The sequence below is a fragment of the Onychostoma macrolepis genome, chromosome 16 (assembly GCF_012432095.1).
Source record: "Onychostoma macrolepis isolate SWU-2019 chromosome 16, ASM1243209v1, whole genome shotgun sequence".
NCBI lineage: Eukaryota > Metazoa > Chordata > Actinopteri > Cypriniformes > Cyprinidae > Onychostoma > Onychostoma macrolepis.
Genome location: NC_081170.1, coordinates 1,793,634 through 1,815,977, shown reverse-complemented (window position 1 = coordinate 1,815,977; position 22,344 = coordinate 1,793,634). Strand labels below are relative to the sequence as shown.

Below are 22,344 nucleotides of genomic sequence, written 5' to 3'. Positions count from 1 at the left end.
TTAAATTGTGCTTTGTTGGTATAATGTCTGCTAGAAATGTTAAAAAAAAAAAAAAAAAAAAGGTTCAGTGTTAAGTAAATTGTTTTGTAATTGATTTTTTCTTTGAAAAGCAAGACAAAACAGTAAAAAGCTAAATTTGGGTATTTAGTTTATGCAATGGTGAAAACAGCAGAGAGGAGAACCAGAAACCAACAACTGGCCAAAACATAAAAACTGCTCACAAATTCAGGAAAAGTTTGTAATACGTAAAAAATGTAATATGCATCACAACTTTGAGTCTGTGTCAAACTATGAGAAGCTGCCCATCTTACTACGAGAATGTGCGGACTGCTGTGTTTTAGCAGCACAGTCTGTCTCCAGCACTATTAATGCTCTTTCATACTGTTTTGTTTTAATTATTTTATTTGTGAATTTATTCTATTCTTTAATGCCACCTATTTTATATTTTTTGCATTTCAATTATTGTTTTTTTTTTCTCTTCTTTCTTCCTTTATTGCTTTGCATTATTCAGATTTTGCACTGTTTTGATTGTATGTAGCAACGCTGCGGCAATACGAATGTACAGATATTGATCATGACAATAAAGTATCTAAAACTGAAAACTGAGAGAGTGCGAGTGAAGACTGAACTCACTCCTTTTACAAAACAGATCCATCCGTGCGATCATGCAGTCCTGCAGTTTTAATTAGGAGTAAGTGTAGTAATTAGGATGCAGTATTACTGCAGTTTTTAAGGCTGTAACTTGTATTCATTGAGTGTTTGTCTGAGACTGACATGTGGTAGATATTTCATTATCAGGGTTCCCCATTCCTAGTCCAGGAGAGTCACTTTCATACAGAGTTTAGTTTGATCTGAATTAAATACACCTAAATCAACTAGTCAGTCTTTGCATTTACTTTAATAACACTCAAGTACGTCTTTACTAATCTCTACAGGAGAAGGAATGAGGAACCTGCTACAGACTTGAAGACACGCCTGTTTTTCACACGTCACTCAAACACAGAACCAGGAATCACATGAGTTCAGGAAAAGAGAAACTGAAGTGTAGTTGAGCTGTTGTGTGTTCGTCTCTGTATTCAAGGAGAAAAATGGAAGAAGCCAGGATTTTGGTGAATGAGTTCACGTGTGCAGTGTGTCTGGATCTCCTGAAGGATCCAGTGACCATCCAGTGTGGACACAGTTACTGTAAGAGCTGTATTACAGACTGCTGGGATCAGGAGGATCAGACGAGAGTCTACAGCTGCCCTCAGTGCAGACAGACCTTCAGTCCAAGACCTGCTTTAGCTAGAAACACCATGCTGGCTGAAGTGGTGGAGAAACTGATGAAGACCAAACTCTCTGCTGACTGTGACGCTGGAGCTGGAGATGTTCAGTGTGACGTCTGTACTGGAAGAAAATACAAAGCTGTCAAGTCCTGTCTGGTGTGTCTGGAATCATACTGTCAAACTCATTTTGACCGTCATGAAGAATTTCATTCACGTAAGCCACACAAAGTGACTGAAGCCACTGGACGACTGCAGGAGATGATCTGCCAGAAACATGAGAAGCTCCTTGAGGTTTTCTGTCGCACTGATCAGAAATGTATATGTGTGCTGTGTATGGATGAACATAAAAACCACGACACTGTATCAGCTGCAGCACAGAGGACAGAGAAACAGGTATTTAACACTAGACACTGATGAAATATTGCTGATACTTAGAACAGTTTAATGTGTTTATATTAAAACCCATATTAACAGCTTAAAGCGTTCACACGACAGCAGTAATGAACAGCAGCTGCAAGAGATTTCACTGTTCACTGAAAACACACCGTAAACATTACACAATCAACACAATCTTACATAAAACAGCCTTTTAAGCAAAATAAAATAATGGAGTGAACTATTTACCCACTCTTTGACAAAATATATACTTCTATCAGTCAATATGGAAGTTAAATGCATTAACAGGTGAGTTTCTATTCAGTAAATCTGCAGGTATTTATCAAGCCGCTAAGAATTACTCTCAAGATCACTGCTAAAAATTGACTTTAAGTGTAAAAAAATTCTTGCTTCAAAGCTGCACTTAAAAGTTAGTTATCGTCTCAGTCGTAATTTAAGTGAAGTGTAGGACTAAATCTTAAGTGTCAGTCTTAGATGATTCACGACACTTTTCTGTGCCACAAACTAAATAGATTTCCTTATTTAAGAATATTCTCATATAAATTCACATGAATGGTTAAATTCCTAACAGGAGTTTACATACAACACATCTGACAAAGAATTTTTAAGAGAATATATTACAGCAAGGAAACGAAGCATCATCACAACTCAATTTAGGGTGCCGATAGATGATAGTATAGTGCAGGGATAGAGTTTAGCTGTAACCCTAATCAAACACACCTGAACATGCTAATCAATGTCTTCAGGATCATTAGAAAATCACAGGTAGGTGAGTTTGATCAGGGTTGGAGCTAAACTCCAGGATCACTGGTATAGTGTATCGACGATAGTTTGAGATAATGCCTGTTGCTGATGCCTTTGATGACAGCAAGACAATTATTCGTCAAAAATATAGGCGTCTATCTTTACTGATGCAGCGCGGAGAGTCGCTTCAGAAACTCGCCGCGGCGCGGCTGGTGAGTGGCTGCGATCAGCTCCGGTGGCCGTGTCAGACCCGTAACTTGCCGCAGATGTGTGTAGTGTAAATAAGGGGTAAGAGATTTATTCATCATACAGTTTAGGTAGCTTCACAGATTATAACGGGAGTGTTTTTTAAAAACGCATATAATACTAGACTGAAGTCAGTTATGATGATCTTTGGTAATGAAAATGTTCTTTGCTTGTTTTGAAATACTGAGGAAATGTAACCGCTTGATTAACTGCTCGTCGTCAAACATTAACAACATTTTTCTTACTGAGAGAGTAAGAGTGATTCTTAGCTTTAAGAAATTTGATAACTTGCTTTTATACTTAAGTTTGAAAGTAGGAGTAAATTTCATGAATTCTCAACACTTAAGACTAAAATGGCACTTTGAGAAGCTTGATGAGTTCGGGCCCAGATGATTTCAGTCATGTATAGCTTTATTTATTTTCTGTGTAGCACCACAGCTTAATTACGCAGCAGAAACACTGCTGAAGCTCTATATCTGTGTCAGTTTCACTTTAATACTTAAGCTTAAGATTGAGACAGTCCATATTCTTCATGATAATTCACGTACGATGATTGTAACAAATCATCACTTCTGAAGTTTGAACTTACAGCCATTGGTTATAAGTTGAGTTAAGTGACCTTTAAACTAGCTCACCCTACGTTTACTGGATTCATCTGATCACATGATGATTTAGTGCCAGTAGTTTTCTGTGAGATTCACTATCATCTGTTTGTCCTGCAGAAGCAGCTGAAGGAGACGCAGAAGACGCTCCAGCAGAGAATCCAGCAGAGAGAGAAAGATCTCCAGCAGCTGAGAGAGACTGTGGAGTCTCAGAAGGTGAGTCTGGAGAAGAAGAGAAGTTTGTCTCCGTCTCAGTTCAGACTCACTGAAGCCTGAATCACTGTGTGTCCTAACAGCGCTCTGCACAGACAGCAGTGGAGGACAGTGAGAGGATCTTTACTGAGCTCATCCGCTCCATTGAGAGAAGCCGCTCTGAGCTGATACGGCTGATCAGAGATCAGGAAAAGCAAGCAGTGAGTCGAGCTGAAGGACGACTGGAGCGACTGGAGCAGGAGATCAATGATCTGAGGAGGAGAGACGCTGAGCTGGAGCAGCTTTCACACACACAGGATCACATCCAGTTCCTGCAGGTAACACAGATCTAGAAGAACAGGGTCATAGTGGACTTGAGCAGATCCTGCTGTGACACGAGACTCACAGAGAAACATCTCATGAGTGTCTTATTATATAATCATCAGTCAGACTCTCATCTGATCATCTTCTTTTGAAAGAGATGCTGCTTACAAATGGCTTCCAGCTCTGGAAATCTCTCAGGAATCATTTCTCTCAGCTCTTTCTGAAGATATATTCAGCTGTCTAGCACCACCAACAGTTCAAAACTTCACTAACATCTCAGCATTTTACCTCATTTTTCCTTCCGATTCATTACATTATAGTGAAATCAGTGAAGTTTATAATACATTCATCAAAAATGGGATCAGGTTATCCTCAAACTTGATAAAATAGATTTTAATTGGCCTGTAACACATTGATGAATTAATGAAAGGGATTTTTCAGCTTTTTGTGGCTTAAAATGACTGAATTTGTGGTGGCTTTTGTCAAAAATTGAGGTAATATTTACAGCATTTTTTATTTTTGTTGCTGTTTTGCAGAGAAAACCTAGCAATAATCATGATAGAAATATTTAAAAAGTGAATTAAGAGTGTCTTATATAATCATCAGTCAGACTCTCATCTGATCGTCTTCTTTTGAAAGAGACGCCGCTTACAAATGGCTTTCAGCTCTGGAAATCTCTCAGGAAGTCTTAGGAAGGAGTCTAGAACATTCATCAAAATTGGAACTTGATAAAACTGGTTTTATTTGCCTGTAACACATTGATGAATTTGATCATAAAGACCCCAAACATGAAGTAAGGCTGTATATCAGCAATGCTTCAGCGTATTGAAACCAAACCAAACCTGACTGTGTCCTAAGGGTCCTTGTGAAGTTTCAATGTCTCTAACTCTATCAATCTAATCATAGCCTTTGAGCTGCTTTTCCTGAGCAAATCTACTCAACTCTACACTGAGACTCCATTGATGTGCTTGAGCTGTTAGATGGACATTTATGTTCTTAGCAGATGTTTTATCCAAACGATTTCTTAGAAAGTTTACATATAGAGTAAACGGCAAATACTAGAATTTGTAGCTCTAATGTAATGAAATTTATATGAGAAGAATGAAGCTGATGCTGTGAAAGTGCTGGATTGAGGTGAGTTACTAAAGATCAGTCAAAGCTGATGTTGGAGCAGGTTATTGGGTGAAGTGTGGAGCTGATGAGTTCTGATTTCTGTTTTCTGTAGAGTTTCCAGTCTCTCTCAGCACCTCCTGAAACTACAGATGCAAATGATGATCCCTTCATCTCTCTCGTCTCTTTTGATGGTCTGAGAGAATCTGTCCATCAGCTGAGAGACAAACTGGAGGATTTCTGCAAAGAGGAGCTCAAGAAGATCTCAGACAGAGGTAAAGTCCTGCAGATTCATCTGCTCTCAGAAACCAGTCCATCATCATCTCATATCATGGAGAACATTATATTAGAAATGTGTTAGGAATAGATGCAGGATCATGAGAATAACACTGTTCATGTCTGTTGATTTCCACAGTCAGAGTCACCAACATTGTTCCCAGAACCAGGAACGACTTCCTACAATGTAAGTCAGTAAGAAAACAAGCAGAAGAACTCACTGGGCCTCATTCATTAAACACAAGCAGTAAGAATTTTTGTGTAAATCGTTCGTAAAGCCGTTGACATAAACTTTCGAATTCATGAAAATGTTCATATTTTCAAAATGTTAGTACAAAAGAAATGTACACCTGCTCCCTACTACGTGTAAATGCTGCCTAAAATGTTCTGTGTTTTTTTTTTTGGCAAACTGATGACACTGAATTTTGATGCACTGCCATAATAATTTTAAGTTAATTTGCCCTTGACCCTCTTTCAGAATGTTTTTTTTTTTTGTTTGTTTTTTTGCAGCTTGAGTAGTTGATAACTGTAAAACGCAGCGCTCGTCACTGTCACTATTTACTCAGCCGTGAATAGAGGACGGGTGGGACAAATACTGACCAACCATCATACTTGTATGACTGCCTACAACAATGAAGTCAATATTACTGCTTCCTGCTTTTTTATATTTAGTAAAATTCTTAAAAATGAGACAGTAATACGTTGCCGTCGTGGATATTCCAAATCATAGCAACTAAAGCGTTCAAGCGCCACCAGCTGGTCGTTTTAAGAAGACTTTTTTTCAACTGGCTAAAAACTCTTTGGTGGACACACGTTATTGAATATTTATTGTTAGGCATATGGCCTATTAGTCTTTTTTGCATTTATGCAATATACTGAAGCCAAACCTGAGAAAGTAGACCAGAATATTCCACTGCGTTCCTGAACACGTAATTTGCGTAGCTGTCATTCATAGGCGGGGATTATGCTAATTGTGAATGAGCATGCACGAGCGCCCTATTTACGAATGATTGGAATTCATTAATATATGTTATCTTTAACTATCATATCGGACGTTTACAAAGCGTTTATGAATCCAGGAAGGTCTGTTTTACGCGCAAATTATGCGAATTTACTCATTTACGCAAGTTTCATGAATGAGGCCCACTGAATGTGTTCATGTTCTTCTGTAGAAGGTGAAGGAAGAGTTTTAGAATTGATGTAAATGATGATTTGCACAGATATCTGGTCATCTGTACTGAGACACTGATGATACACTGAACATGAGTTCAGCTACATGAAAAGATCAAACAGATTCATAATTCCTGATTCTGATGTGTTTTATCTCCATCAGATTCCCATCAGCTCACTCTGGATCTGAACACAGTGAATAAATCCCTCCATCTGTCTGAGAGCAACAGAGTGATTACATACACTGGCACAGATCAGTCGTATCCTGATCATCCAGACAGATTTGATGGTTGGTATCAGGTGTTGTGTAGAGAGAGTGTGTGTGGACGCTGTTACTGGGAGCTGGAGTGGAGTGGAGATGTGTATATATCAGTGTCATATAAGAGCATCAGCAGGAAGGGACGGGGTTATGAGTGTGGGTTTGGATATAATGATCAGTCCTGGAGTTTGTCATGCTCTTCCTCCAGATACTCATTCAGACACAATAACATAGTGACTGTTCTCCCTGTGAAGCCCATCAGCAGTAGAATAGGGGTGTTTGTGGATCACGGTGCAGGAACTCTGTCCTTCTACAGCGTCTCTGACACAATGAGCCTCATCCACACAGTCCAGACCACATTCACTCAGCCGCTCTATCCTGGGTTTAATGTTCATAAAGGATCATCAGTGAAACTGTGTTGATGAATCAGAATAGACTGATGACAGACTCTACCCATAATGCTTTGAGCTGCATGTTGAATCAGTAACAGTGAGATGTTATAGAGTCTCTTCTTTTCTCTTCATGACATTAATACTGCAGCTGAACTTCTGTCACTGAAATAACATGTCAGAATAAATGTGTGTAATAATTCCTCATATAGACAGTAAAATCAGTGTGTGTGAGTCCTGCTGAGTGACCACGTGTTTCTGTGCTTTTCTCAACCTCTTTGTGTTGACTGAAATCAGTCATTTAGTTTTTAATGTTGTCACACCTAATCACATGGTACAGTGACAGCAATCATTCAAGCGCTGCAGGACGATGCACAGACTCAACGTTTAGTGTTAATATAAGCACTAGTAGTGATTAAATACTGATAAACAGCACTATTAAAGTGAGTTGACGGTCTGTCCAGCAGGGGGCAGTGTTGAATTGTGTTCAGTTTGATGAAGCCTGAATAAAGCCTGAACTTTTATGTGAAGTAAAAAATAAACAATAATTAATTATATGCTGAATATCAGCTGGCCACATGTTAATTATTGTAGGAGTAAATTAATTATGTTTGTGCCGTTTTAGAATCATAATGAGTAATAATTTAATTTGCACAGAATGCAAAACAACTTAATAGTACTTAAACACATTAAAATGTCAACGACCAGCCAAACACATCTACCAGCAGCATCCATCATACGTGAACCGTGATGACTGATGAAAACACACATATACTTAGCTACCTAAATGAGATCATATCATAGACTTCTGTTGTTTTACAAAAAGTTGATTATAATGATTACAGATTAAATGCAAAAATTAAACTCTTATCAATCTATGAATCATCTGTGCACAGTCACACACCAGCAATATTCCTGAATGGCAATACAACACACAGCGACTCCAAAAAACATCAAACATGTCGGGATCACATTTAACAAAAAAATAAATAAACAAGAAGAAAATGAGCATTTCAGGAACATTATGATATTTTACATTGTGACAGTTTCATGTAAATTGAACACTATATATACACATTTTATATAATTAAAAATTATATAAAAATATAAATGGATATATTACTGACCGACTAACACAAATTATTATATATATATATATATATATATATATATATATATATATATATATATATATATATATATACACATATACACACATACATACACACACACATATACACACACAAAAATAACACTACATATAAATTTTATTCAACTGAAATTTTATAAAATATTTTTTTGTAATTATTTTTTGTAGTCATTCACTGAAAATTAAATTAACTGAATATTAACACAACATAAACTAAATATGACGGTGAGTAAATAAATGTTTGAAGTGTGTTTGAGTTGCTGTTCATTTCTGTTGTTCTGCTCTATATTTGAGTTTTCTCTGACCTCCTTCAGAAACAAAGCCATGAGAAATGCCCTGCGTCTCTGCCATCAGTCCACTTTCACAGTCATGTAGCTCTGTGATGAGAAATCTCTCTGAGAAACCGAGTCGAGCTCTGAAATCCCACAGGAGCTCCAGAACGAGCAGCTTCAGCGCTGGAATAACAGAAAACGTCTCTCTCTCTCTCTCGCTGTCAGTCTATGTCTATCACGCTCTCAGAGAGCAAGACCCTTTAAAACAACCTCCACTCAGGAGCAAAGCAATCTGGAGTGAAATTTGTCTTCTATATTGAACACACATTGGGGGGAAAGATCGAGCCCTGGACATCAAACATCCAGCGCATGAATCTCTGAGAGCAGGTCACCTTCACATGACCGGTTCAGTCCGGATCAGATCGGTTTGAGAGACGTTACAGGAAACAAACCTTTGGAACAAAGCAATGACATAGAAACACCCTAGCAACCACTCAGAAGACCCTAGCAACTGGTCTTACTGTAAATGATTTATACGAGCACTTTAGACACTAGAACAAATATTTGTGGCGTGAAACAATCTTAAAGGTCAGAGTTAGGGTCTGACGTCATCTGACAGAGGTCATGCATTTATCATGATCCCTGAACAGCATGAAAGATAAATAATGCAATGCTGCATTTTTCGCCAGGCTTTCCTTTTAGTTTGTGCTTGGATAATGAATTCATGCAAACAAAAATCCCTACAATTAACTAAAACTAGCAGCACTGTATAATTCTACATTGCGTTTGTTCGAGCAGCCTGATTGGACGAGACATAATGACATTCAGTGTGTTTACATGCATAATCTTACTGTGCTTAACAACGGTTTTAAATCTAGAAAATGTCAAACTGCTTAAGCAGAAAACAACGGTAACTTGTTTACTTGAAGCTTTATAATGCAATTATCCTAATGCATTAATTATGCCTTGTACGCACAGTTTAGAAAGTAGAACACCTTCTGAAAGTGTAATGCATAACACAGATGTAAAATCTTATATTTAATATTATAATGCATTTTAAATATGATTACAATTACTTGAAAAGATATAATGCATTACGAATAGCTCTATAATCCATTATATGTAAAGGGTTTATGTGTTACTAGAAAATTAGATCACTGATTTTTACTCATTCCTCCAATTTTTTGACAAAGAAAATAAAAGTTATGTCCCGTTTATTCAATGTTTCGACATCACAACCAGAGAACAATGCAATCATTTCAAATCTCATGTCATTGTGGCTTTCTTGCATTGCCGGGTTTATATGAGCTGATAATGAGTTTATAATGAGCTGATTTGAAGTTCACAGTGTGTTACTGTGCCTGTACTGTGCAGGGTCTCATTGAATCCCATTAGTTTGGGGCAGGACTGTTTGTTGAACAATGAAGCAGTCATTATTGCTGTCATTTAGTTTAGAGCTGCTAGTGCCACAAATATTATACAGGTTAATTTTGAACACAACAGACTCTAGAGGAGTCTGTTAGAGGAGACTCTTTTGCACAACAGATGTAAAATGCTGCATTTAACCAGCTCATGAAATGCTCGGATCTGTGGGAAAACTGGTTCATTCCTCATGTCTTGCATGAGCTGATTGACCAATGAGGTGCGAGACAAGCAACTGATGGACTGTCAGATATACCTGGACATGCTGTGCAGGTGTGTGTGTGTGTGTGTGTGTGTCAGTTTAGAGGAGAGGACAGATAAACAGGAAGGGCATCAGTGCTGAACTTCATGCAAATGAGATGCGAAAGAAAAGCTGAATTTCTGATGTCTGCCATAAATTATAAGTAGATGCTCGAATGGCAGCATAATTCTGATGTGTAGAGCTGGATAAATTGAGAATCACAATTTTTTTTTTGGTCTCAAATAGAGATCACAATTCTCCCACGATACTGAACTAAACAAAATAATGTGTGATAAAATATTAATTGCTGCAGTCTATTTAAAAGTGTTTAATACATTTAAATGAATTATTAAACATTTGAATATATATATATATATATATATATATATATATATATATATATATATATATATATATATATATATATATATATATATATATGCATTTAAAATATAATTATTTAATACACCGATTTTTATCTTAAAATTATGAAAAAGTGGTTTGAATTAATGATTCAATGACTCACTCGTACAGTAAATACTTCACTTGTTTCGTTACTGGATGAATCAGGGGGTTTTTTTAACAAATTTCTTGAATGAATGATTCAACGACAAATAAATTTTTCAGTCACTTGTCGCCACCTAGTGGAGAAACAATGTAAACGAATGTAAACGAACATAAAAAGTTATTTAAAGTAGTTACTTTCAGAAGAGGATTTGCTCTAATTTTGATTAATCAAATAATCAAAGAAAAAAAGTATCAGATGTTCCAAACAAAATATTAAACAGCACAACAGTTTCAACACTGATAATAAATCAGCATATTAGAATGATTTCTGACAGAAATAAATTATATTTTAAAGTATATTAAAATAGAAAACCAATATTAGAAATTGCAATATTGCACAATATTACAGATTTTTCAGTATTTTTGGTCAAATAAATGCAGCCTTGATGAACAGAAGAGACTCCATAAAATAATTAAAAAAAATAAATAAATAAAAAAAACACTTTTTTTTACTGATCCCAAACATTTGAACAGCAGTGTGTGTGTGTGTGTGCGTGTGTGTGTGTGTACACTTGTTTTTCTATTCAGGTGGGGACTTAAACCTGAATACACACAGACTCATGGGGACTCGTGTCACGGTGGGGACCTAAATTGAGGTCCCCATGGTCAAACAAGGTAATAAATAACACAGAATTAAGTTTTTTGAAAATCTAAAAATGCAGAAAGTCTCCTGTAAGGGGTAGGTTTAGGTGTAGGGTTGGTGTAGGACAATAGCACATACAGTAAGTACAGTATAAAAACCATTACGCCTATGAATGTCCCCACAAGGATAGTGAAACAAGTGTGTGTGTGTGTGTATATATATATATATATATATTTATATTTATATATACACACACAGACATATATTTATATGAGCAACTATAGGCGGTGTTTTGTGAGACGTGTAGTGGACGTGTTGTGGTGAAGCTCTCAGAAACAGAAGGAGGTGCAGATGTGTTTCAGCCGCCCGGAGCGGAGGGGAGTTACTGTACAGAGCCCTGAGTGACAGCGCATGTATTATAGATGGAGGGTGGAGGAGAGGGACGGGATGCTTTGAAGTGCAAGCGGAGCGGGTGGAGAGAGATCAGGGCTGCGGGAGCGAGTGGCAAACGAGTATTTTGCAGATCAGCGGGGAGCTGAGAGAAGACGAACCACAGCACACGCTGACAGCAGTCGTCAGGAGAACACGTCTGACAGAAAAACCACCAGCACAAACCTGAGCCAACCGACATCTCACGTGTGCCGATGAACTTCAACACTCTCACATTCAGTGCAGTTCAACAGCCAATGCAGATAACAGGAACTATTACAGCAACTATAATGATAGCAGTAACTATAACAATAACCATATACATAACCTCTCAACTCAATACAGTCGTGCTGAAGACTACCTTGTTTACTCGCTACTAAGTGTCTGAAACAAAACTCTGAATATCTTTCCAGGATTTTACGGGTCTAATCACAATTTGATTTTCCTCACAATGTTTTTTTTTTTTTTACAAAATGAGATTGAAGACATTATACAGTAAATAAAAAGTTGTCCTTTTATTAGGCTATTGCTGCATGTTTCTTTGTGAAATTGAAATATAAAACAAACCCCAAATCAAATAAATAAGTTACACAAATAAAATAAATCTCTTCATATAAACAAACTAAGGCTTTGTCTGTCCTCTTTTTCCATTTAAAATTAGAGGCAACCAATGCATTTTAATCATGATTCAAACAAAGATGCAGCGTACATGCAGCTTGAGCAGTTTTAATCTAAATTAGACTGTATCATTTTCGAAATCTGAAGCAAAAACAGAATGATCTGACTTTAGTTTTGTGAAACTGAACATAAAACATATCTGAAGGAAACAGCAGACGAGCTGAATGAGCCGCAGATTCACTCTCTGCCAGCAGGTGGCGCTTATGAACAGCAATGATACAGTGTTTCCATGGTTACCGCTGTGAACAAAGCAGAGCTGAGCTTATGAACTCTACTTTAATATGCATCGCTCAGAGGCAAGATGAAAAGAAAATACCAAGTAAACTTTTCTAAAGACGGTCAGTTCCCCTCCTACTCCAATTATATCGCGATTTGTTTAGCATCTGACTTGAATTGTCACATATTTTAATCGATTTTCAACTGGCTCAAGGTTCATCGTTACATCCCTTGAGTCTAACCTGTCTAATCCAGTCACCGTGAGAACTCGAGGCACACTGAACTTGTATCTGGTTTACTGTGAGTTTCTTTGGATAAAAGCAGCTGGTAAACGAGTGGCAGGACTCGCTGTCAATCACTCCTGAAATGTCAACGGCAGTGAAGCCGTCCTTTCACTAGCGGTCCCGCTGGGCAGGAGGTCACCACATGCCCTCGACCGGCTAAACCAACGACCACCCACATGCAGTAATTAATTCCCCCACCAGAGCGGAGCGGCTTCACTTACACGGATTAAATCTCAGGAGAGTCTGGACGCAGAGTTATGTGGGGTCAATCCAGGCCGACTCAGCTCAACTCTATAAGGCTGAAAGACACATGCACCAACCCTAAACACTTCAGAAGTCCTGTTGGCTCATGAAGAACGGGCTGACAGAGACACCTGTTTCAAACTGAGATCCACTGAGATACATGTGAGATATCATATGAAAGGAAACAGTGGCTCCTTAGCAACATATACTGGATGATTATCATGCCAATGCAACAATGCCAGTCTATTATGTTCTCAAACGCTCCGCAAATCATCTTAAATGAGTCATTGGAAATCATTGGAAATGGAGAGACTAATTACATATCTGAATTGAAGTTAACTTGACAGATTTAATTATTTGAGAGTTGTTAGTTAATAAATTAAAAGTTCTCCTCTTTGTATGTCATCATTAATGCACTTGAATTATTTACGCAGAATTAGATGAGCAATAATTCAAAATTTTTTCTAAAGGCTTATAAGTTAAAATTGGTGCACTGAACAAAAATTTGGTGTAGACTTCATTTTCACTCAGAGATTGCTAGTAAGTTTCACAAATAGTTTCAGCAAGTAACATTCAATTAAACATGACATATTGAGAGTAATAGTATTTTCTTGTAAAACGTACTCAATCTTTGTTTTATTTACAAAAAATAGTTTTACTTATGAATAGTTTTTTGCAGTGTATGGCAACAAATAAAACATGTAAAAATCAGACAGTTAAATTGTGGCCATGAATTAAGAATGAATTCCCTCATGGTAGTATATCACGGCCACAATGTACTGTATATATAGCATTGATTTAACTCAAACGAGTTTAGTTAAATCAATTAATAAAACAAGTGAACAAATTCTTAATTTGTGGCCTTGATAAATTGTCCAAATGTCATATGCATGACTCTGTAATCAAACACCTTTCTGACTATGAACTCTAATCAATGTCCATTTTGATCACAACGTATAACAGCTGAAACTCTCAAGTCTCAAACTGCAGTAACTTCACATGTAGGCCTAAGTAACTCTGTGTGTGTGTGTGTGTATGTTATCCACACTCCTGTAATGAGAGCAGACAGTTTAATTCTAATGTCAAACCGCTCACGATAATGTCAGTGCGTGTGAGAGGCGTTCACACATGACGGTGGTGTGTGTTTGCTGCAGATAGACCTGTCCATATTCATACGGTGCAGAGGAACACAGGTAATCTCCTGCTGTCTGACAGCTAGTTAAACACACCGGTCCAGTCTGCCTTCTTTAATACATCACACACACTTACAGAACAGCTACCTGCAGCCCGCTCACACACACATACAGGAAATGAAGAATCCAATATAAAACCACCACGACGAATAAGATACAAACCTAGAATAAAATAATCCATAATAATGCTTCTTCCAGTTAAAAAAAAAAACATCTCCTGTTGTCTCTCGCATAACAAAATCAACACAATTACAAGTTTTGTCTTGTAAACGCTGCTTGATCTGCGCAGATTTCTCTCCTGATTCAGACCAGAACACTGTTTCACTGGAGGAAGCGTTATTATGGACTTGTATTTGAGTTAAAAATGTCTTAATGCTGGATTTGTTTCAGGTTTTGTCTTCTCCAGATGTTAACTGATGGACTGGAGTGGTGTGGATTATTGTGATGTTTTTATCAGCTGTTTGGACTCTCATTCTGACGGCACCCATTCACTGCAGAGCATCCATTGCTGAGACATTCCTCCAAATCTGATGAAGAAACAAACTCATCCAAATCTTAGATGGTCTGAGGATGAGCCACATAAATAAATGTATAAATAAAACATAAATAAAATTGCCCTATGAGATTCACCACAAAGAACAACACAAATAACAAGATGTTTTGCATAAGAAAAGACTCCAGTGATTTCACATTTGTCTCCTCTAAAGCTTTAGAAAATCTCCAATCATTTATTTCATAGCGCTAAACTCTTAAGAGAAACCATCTGAGACAACGCTCGAATATGAAACAACTGACAAAACATATTTCAGTTCTTCATCCTCAAACCCATATCAACATAATCAAAAGTCTCCTGAGTGATTCCAGCCACAATAATGAGCAACACAAAGAGATTTCTCTCTCATTTGGCCTCTTTCATGTGCGGCAGCTGTGCATGATGGGATTCGAAATGCATCACAAGCGTAAAGTGGATATTAACCTTGACGTAATGAGTTTATCTCCAGCTGAAAACCGCCAAATAAAGGTGAAATGAAATGCACAAACACAAGCGTGTGACTGTAAACAGCAGTGGAAGCAGAATGTCAATGAGAAGGTCAGAAGCGCTGGCCTCTTTTACTCGCAGCACAAAGCAGTCTGGCCTTTGGAAAGCATTAATGAAGGATAATCTCTGAAAGAAGGGTTGGATACGATGCTGGCCAGACTGACAGCCGCAGGTCGCTCATGAAGGAGGAATGGGAAAACAAGGCAGAAATGAAAATGTCAGTGTCAGAGAACAGTGACGAGCTGCCAGACGCCCTGCGCTCCTCCAGATTCATCAAGCGCCCACCTGACAAAGAGGAAACACAAACAACAAGCACCAGCCAAAGCCTAATTAGACAGAAGGGGGGATCGTGACGGGGCCAAATCAAACAATCAGCATTTCTGAACAAAGACGTCCTTCATTCAAGGACGCAGAACTCAACTTCTGCTCTAGTTTTGGTTCAGATCTACAGAATAACTCCCAAACGAGTCGCTTTACATGCAAAAAAGTTTAAAAAAAGAAAAAATAAAGAAAAAACTCATAACTGGCAGCTAAATTAGTCATTTTTCACAATCATAATCCAAAATGACCAACGCACTGTCACGCTGAAACAACAAAATGAAAGCATCGCTATACTAAACAACCTAAATCTCTGCTTTAATTGAACGTATTGACCGAACGAAGTGATTTTCTCTGGAAAATTGTTTTGTGTGTAACAGTCCTCATCATGAACTGTGAAACGCATGTTTAAATGAACGATGTGTATTAACAGAGTTTAAATACAGCATTTTGTCATTATGTAACTAGATTCTATTCTACACTGCTACATTTAAATTAAAAAATGGAACCTACAGCAGATTCAAAAATGTAACTGACACCAAAGCGCCACCCAAACATTCTCTTTTGTGTTACATTCAAAAACTAACAACAAACAGGTTTGGAACGACATGAGCGTAAGTAAACAACAGAAGGTTAACTAGTCCTTAAACAGGTAAACCCACAGTGTTTCGTCAAACAAAGAGACTCTGATGTTCTTTGTTTTTTCCCTCACATGGGCTGCTGAATTTCTCTTGTGGATGGATCGATAGAGCCAGTTTTCCCTGCCTCTGTAAATACGTTTGGCCGCTGACCCTCACGGCCCGCGGGCGTCTGTCTCACCCACGAACCCCGGGCCGGCCCGCTCTATTCATCTCAGTAATTGTCTGTATGAATTATTTACCTGACTCGGAGGGTGAATATGAATCCATTACTCTCTGCTTCAATTATCAGAGCGGACGTTATGGGAAATGACAGGAGAAATGATTACAGGATTCATGAGATGTAATATGCATGACCTCACAGAGATGTGTACAGTCATCTATCACTCCATATCTTTGTATTCATGGAGAATTTCTCTTCATCCAGCACCCGAGGCATTAAACGCAGAGGAAAGCCGAGCGGAGACAAAGGGAGACACTTACCAGAAATATCCTCTCCAGCTGATCCTGAATGTCCTTCATGCCCGGGAACGCCGCCACTCCCTGGATCATTTCCACGAAGATGCATCCGACTCCCCTGAAACACAAACAAACACCACTGACTCTGACCTTCAGAAAGTCAAACTGCGATTTATGCCAGATTTGCGCATGAATATCAGAATCTTTTAATGCAAAGCTTTCTTTCAAAGCTTTTAAACAAACATTTCTGGAAATGCAGGAATGAGCTTGATTGTTGTTACTGTAAGAACATGAGATTATATCAGGGATTCCCAAACTTTGAGCTCAAATATTTACTTGAGACAAGGTTATTACAGATAACTAAATCTAAAACTTGAAATAATATACTATAATTATTTTATTTCAGCTAGTTTCCAGGGCTAAACTTCTAATTTTCATTTACTTGCATATACCTGCAAACTCTCAATAGGTGAAAAAGGTGATATGATTACTAACGTAAACCACAACTTAATTATGTTGCAATGTAATGACCTATTTGCACTAAAAAATATATAATTTTAAGGGTTTTTTCATCAAATTAAAGATATAAGGTACTGAGAAACAGTCTGTAGGTTAATGATGGGGATTTCTGTATGTTAATGAGAACGATTTCAGTGCAAATGACATAGTTCCACCCGTAGATGGCAGTAAAGGACTGACTTGAAGAGAGAATTCATTAAAAAACGACCCAAAAAAAAAAGGCTGATTCATTCTGGAATGAAGCAAGGTAGTAAAAAAAAGGAAATTAATTATATATTAATTTATAGGAACCCTGTATTAAACACCCAATTGTTGTTTCGCGAATTCAAAACATACATCTTAAAAATGCTTCAGTACTTTAAATTGAATTCATTAGCAAACAAAACTGATCATGCTAATGCTTCACAATCATTGGGTCTCGTTTCATTACGTTTTCATTTGTAAACTCTTGACAATGATAGCCATTTAAATCAGACAGAAATAAGGATGCAGTCAAATTTAGCATCAAATTCTGCTAAAGTATTCGGATTAATTCTGAACTGATGTTGTCGTTAGCTTATATGCTAACTAGCTTACCAACAAGTTGGAAAAAGTTCGATGGGATAACGTTAGGAAAACTGTATCACGACGAACTTACTTGACTTAATAACAGACAAAACGTCATTTGGCATGTTGACGTTACTGTAGTAATTATTTACAAAAGGTTTAGTAAGTTTAAAAGTGTTACATCGTCGACAGTAAACTTACCTCAGCGCTGTTTTAGTACCGCGAAAAATGAGAAATGATGACGATGCGCTTATCTCGACTCTGATTGGTCAAAAGACTCGAGGCGCTTCACTGCAAAAAATGTTTTTCTTACTTAGATTTTTTGTCTTGTTTCCAGCCAAAATATCTAAAAATTCTTATATCAAGAAGGATTTTCTAGACAAGTAAAAATTGTCTTGTTTTTAGAAAAAGTAAGTCAAAATTAAGTGAGTTTTTGCTTAGAACAAGCAAAATAATCTGCCAATGTGGTGAGAAAAATAATGTTATTTCAAACAGAAAACAAGATTATTTTTGCTTGTTCCAAGCAAAAACTCTCTTCATTTTGACTTACTTTTTCTAAAAACAAGACAATAATTTTTACTTGTCTAGAAAAGCCTTCTTGATATAAGAATTTTTTGATATTTTGGCTGGAAACAAGACAAGAAAAACATTTTTTGCAGTGTTCACCAAATACTACTATATTTATTAGGGTGGAAAAAAATAAAATAAAAATATTTGGGAAAAAACAAACTATAGTATTATCTCAATGATACTAAAACAACACTGCTCTGGCATTTGATTAATAAATTAATATTTAATTAATTTATCAACACGTTTACAGTTCTCAGATATCAGTTAATGGTGACATGCAGATAAACTAATCAAATATTCAAAAATATTTTAGTAAGTGGTTTATTCAGATATTTTTATTTTTTCAATTAATTATTTCTTTTAATTTCACATTTTAAAATGTATTTATTAGTTTTTCATCAGCTCCTGAATCCCCTGCAGTGCCCTTGTGAACATCAGTCTGGTTTAGAGGATGGTGTGGATCAGTTCTTCATGAATGACCTGATCTGAACCCATGTGAGATGAACCGAGACTGACAGATACATGGGGAAGATGAGACACCACGGAGAGAGAGAGAAAGAAAGAAATATGTGCTCACACCATCCTGCTGAATGAAATCCAACACTCATTTCTTAAATAATTTTGATCTGCTGATTCCAGAAAAATCAGTGATTCATCACTCCTTCTCACTTAATATGATGAATTTAGTCTCATTTTTGTTTTTGAGAATCATTTGTGTGGTGAAAAGGTCTTGTATTCAACATTAATCAGCAGAAGAACTCCACATGATTCCTGTCTTCATCTGAGCCACATACAGCTTTTGATCAATTCTCAGCCTATTTTCACATGCATGACTTTGTTTTATTTCTAATCCTGATTTCATTGTTAGAATTATGAGCAGTTACAGGGGAAAATGTGAACATGTTTTCAGCTATTATTGCATCCAAACAGCCACAGAAAAACACAGATTTTGTAGAAAAAAAGCGTATTTATATACTTGTACTAAATTCTTTGACATTAAATTGATTATTTGAACATATTTTTCCACTCCTATGTAGACTGTAAGTTAAACGATGTATTTTGAATACTACTTTTTGTCATTAAACCAAAACATTCGACATTTGACTGCAACTAATATTTCACAACCATTAAATTTAATGCATATATAATTTGAAAAATCTTTGTTCTTGTTTTGTGAAAACACTGTGATAGAAAATTATTATTGACATATTTAAAGCATCGTCAAATTAGCTTATATTAGCAGGGCTGTGTTATAATCAGCATTGTTTCTACTCAGAAGTCTGATTTTCAGAGAGATTGTTTTAAAAAATTTGATTGAATTTTGAGTAAAATAAAATAAAGAGGCAAACTTAGTGTGCATCTCACACTACTACAGTATATCATTAAATTATGAAGTATCATATGATAAAGTAGCATTATATCAGCCATCAGTCATCCTGCTCACTGAGAGACAAAAATTGTATAATGGGAAAATTATTGATTATATTTATTCTGATTTATTTTATTCTATTACTGATGTAAAATAAAATAATACTCTTAGCTTCAAATAACATATACACATGTGTGAACGTGTAGATATCACTGTCATTTGTATCAGTCTATTAAAATTCGTATTAATATTCTGAATAATACATTATTTTTATATTAAGTCTACAGTAAGTTTTAGCTATTTTGTTGAGTGCTTTTGTCATTTTCAGTAGTTTTTGTTTATTACATAGTGTATAGAATTTTTATGCATCTTTATTTCAGTTTTTGTTTGAGAGTTACTTTAGTACATCGAGTATTGAAAAATGTTGCATTGAAAAATTTAAAATATATACAGTACATTTTATGCTTTATTTTATTTCATTTAACATTTATTTTATTTTTTACTCTGGTAGATATAATGTAATGCTGGTGTGTTTCCTGACACTTTCTAGTCCAGTGCACACGGCTGTCCTTCTGACAGCAAACGAGCAAGAGCTTCACAAACACAACCAGCCTTCCAGCACCAGTCCATCCGTCTCCATAACAGAGCATTTCAAATGTGGATGTGATGTGAATGTGCGTCTGGATCTGACTGGCAGGCGGCTGATAAGATGTCAGCTTACAGTCGGCCGAGAGACGAGCGTGTGCTAATCCTCATCCTGACTGACTCGTCACTGCATTACTGCGGTACACACGCGTGTCCAGCTGCAGCCGGGATCGGACCACCTGCTCCTGCGTCCCTCGCTCTCTGTGATGGCCTGCGGTGCTGCAGCTGCACCCCTCAGCTCCTCCCTCAGACCCACTCACTCCAGATCTTTATTTACAGCACGACGTTACAGACAAAAACATTGTGCTATTTTGCTGCCGTAACATGTCTTCATTCAGAATGCATGCAAAATACATGTTTTTTGACACTTTATCTGTTTGCGTCTGTAGATTACAACAATATATACAATACATATCTTGGTAACACTTTATTTTAAGGTGTCCTTGTTACACTTGTTACAAGTACTAACTATTATAATAACAATTAACTATGCATAATTACATCCTAAGACAAACAGTAAAAGTAAGTGCATGTAGTTAATTAACATTACTTAGTAGTTAAACGTATAATTACACTGTAACAAGGACACCTTAAAATAAAGTGTAACAATATCTTTAAAGGCAGTTTTTTTTTTGTTTGTTTTTTTTAAACTTTACAATCTGAATGTTTTCACTGCAGGGTTTGCTCATATATCATTCGTCTGATTTTATACAACATTTTATTCCTAAAAACATTGTATTTATGGAAAACCAGAAATCCAAAATCTCATCTGGGAGAACCTTTAACTAACAAAATCAAACCATTTTGAGCCCGGCTTTATTCAGTGTTCAGATTTATGTTCTGGAAATGTATGCAAATTGGCGCATGTTTAATTAGATAATGCCTCTTTTGCATATTTAAACCTAACATTTCAGAAAACATACAAAAATGTATGCCTAGTACTGATTAACTGGGGAATTATGGACATATCTATTAGTCAAAAATGTACTTTATATTACATTTGCATGATTCTCACCCTATTTGAATATGATTTATGATTTTAGTTCCTTATGCAAATGTTGACATATGACCGAGATTTTATCCATGAGCATAACCATTTTAAGTTTCATTACATTACTCTAACATTATCACACTCTGAAATTGCAAATCCACATAATTTCACCCTTATCCAGTGTTTTTCCCCCCCTGAAAAATATAATTTATTTTTCAGAATATAATTTAAACTCAATAACCAAGCGGATATCGGTTTCACTTTCAATTTGACGTGTCCAAACTGAGATTACGTGACATTTTTGTGACATTTGAGTGGCATTCTGCTCATCCGCTCCCTGAGACACGAGAGCATGAGTGTGAAGGTCTTCTGGACCGACACACACACACACACACACACACACACACACGAGTGTCTGGCTGCGATTCTAATGACTGTTGATTTGTGCAGCATCTGTGAAACTGCCACTCAAGAGAGGAAAACACTGCAACGCTCCGCTGCGCTCAGCATCGATTCACACACAGAGAGAATGAGAGAGATGCTCATGATAGAAAAACTGCAGCTAAACAGACTAAAGAAGAAGAAAGAGCTTCTGTGATGAAAAATATCAGAAAAAGATCCCGCTCAACAAAAAGAGCCCCTAATGTGAAATGACCCTGACTTTTATTCTATTATTCTTTTAAAAAGAATAATTGCCAGTGATGGTAGAAAAATAAACTTTAAAATTTGTGATAAAGTTTATCTATTTATATATATATATATTTAATATCTCTGAAAATAACCTTGTGACATTTTTCCTGTTTTTTTTTTTTTTTTCAAGGATGTTTAAAAATAAAATATGAAAATATGTATTTCTCATCTTGCTGTCATAGTGCATGAACAGCATTACATTGTCTCGGATTTCTTTGAATACAATCTTGTGTCATTTTGTCTCTGAGGGTTTGTTTTAATAAATTTACAGTTTTTTTCAGCTGCTTTCACAAATTTTCAAAACTTTGC

At 36.6% G+C, this 22,344-nt stretch overlaps 2 protein-coding genes across 4 annotated transcripts in view; one reads left to right on the top strand and one right to left on the bottom strand.

Annotated features, from left to right (window-relative positions):
• The window catches only part of cdk14 (cyclin dependent kinase 14), a 226,228-nt gene that overhangs the window by 99,770 nt on the left and 104,114 nt on the right, over window positions 1–22,344 (bottom strand). For all 3 annotated transcript variants that reach the window (XM_058747723.1, XM_058747722.1, XM_058747724.1), the window contains one exon: window positions 16,730–16,823. In XM_058747723.1, the coding sequence (XP_058603706.1) occupies window positions 16,730–16,823 (94 nt within the window). The remainder of the gene's footprint in view (window positions 1–16,729; window positions 16,824–22,344) is intronic.
• Window positions 925–7,752, top strand: LOC131522312 (tripartite motif-containing protein 16-like). Its single transcript, XM_058747720.1, has 6 exons — window positions 925–1,658; window positions 3,374–3,469; window positions 3,550–3,783; window positions 4,995–5,154; window positions 5,295–5,342; window positions 6,489–7,752. The coding sequence occupies exons 1-6, from the start codon at window positions 1,089–1,091 to the stop codon at window positions 7,004–7,006; spliced, it is 1,626 nt and encodes a 541-aa protein (XP_058603703.1). The 5' UTR covers window positions 925–1,088; the 3' UTR covers window positions 7,007–7,752.

What these genes read in the sequence shown, in the direction of transcription:
- LOC131522312 (XM_058747720.1), top strand. Translation starts at nt 1,089, where the DNA reads ATGGAAGAAGCCAGGATTTTGGTGAATGAGTTCACGTGTGCAGTGTGT. An exon ending in CACAGAGGACAGAGAAACAG is followed by an intron (nt 1,659 to 3,373) that starts GTATTTAACACT and finishes TTTGTCCTGCAG; the next exon opens with AAGCAGCTGAAGGAGACGCA. An exon ending in CAAGAAGATCTCAGACAGAG is followed by an intron (nt 5,155 to 5,294) that starts GTAAAGTCCTGC and finishes TGATTTCCACAG; the next exon opens with TCAGAGTCACCAACATTGTT.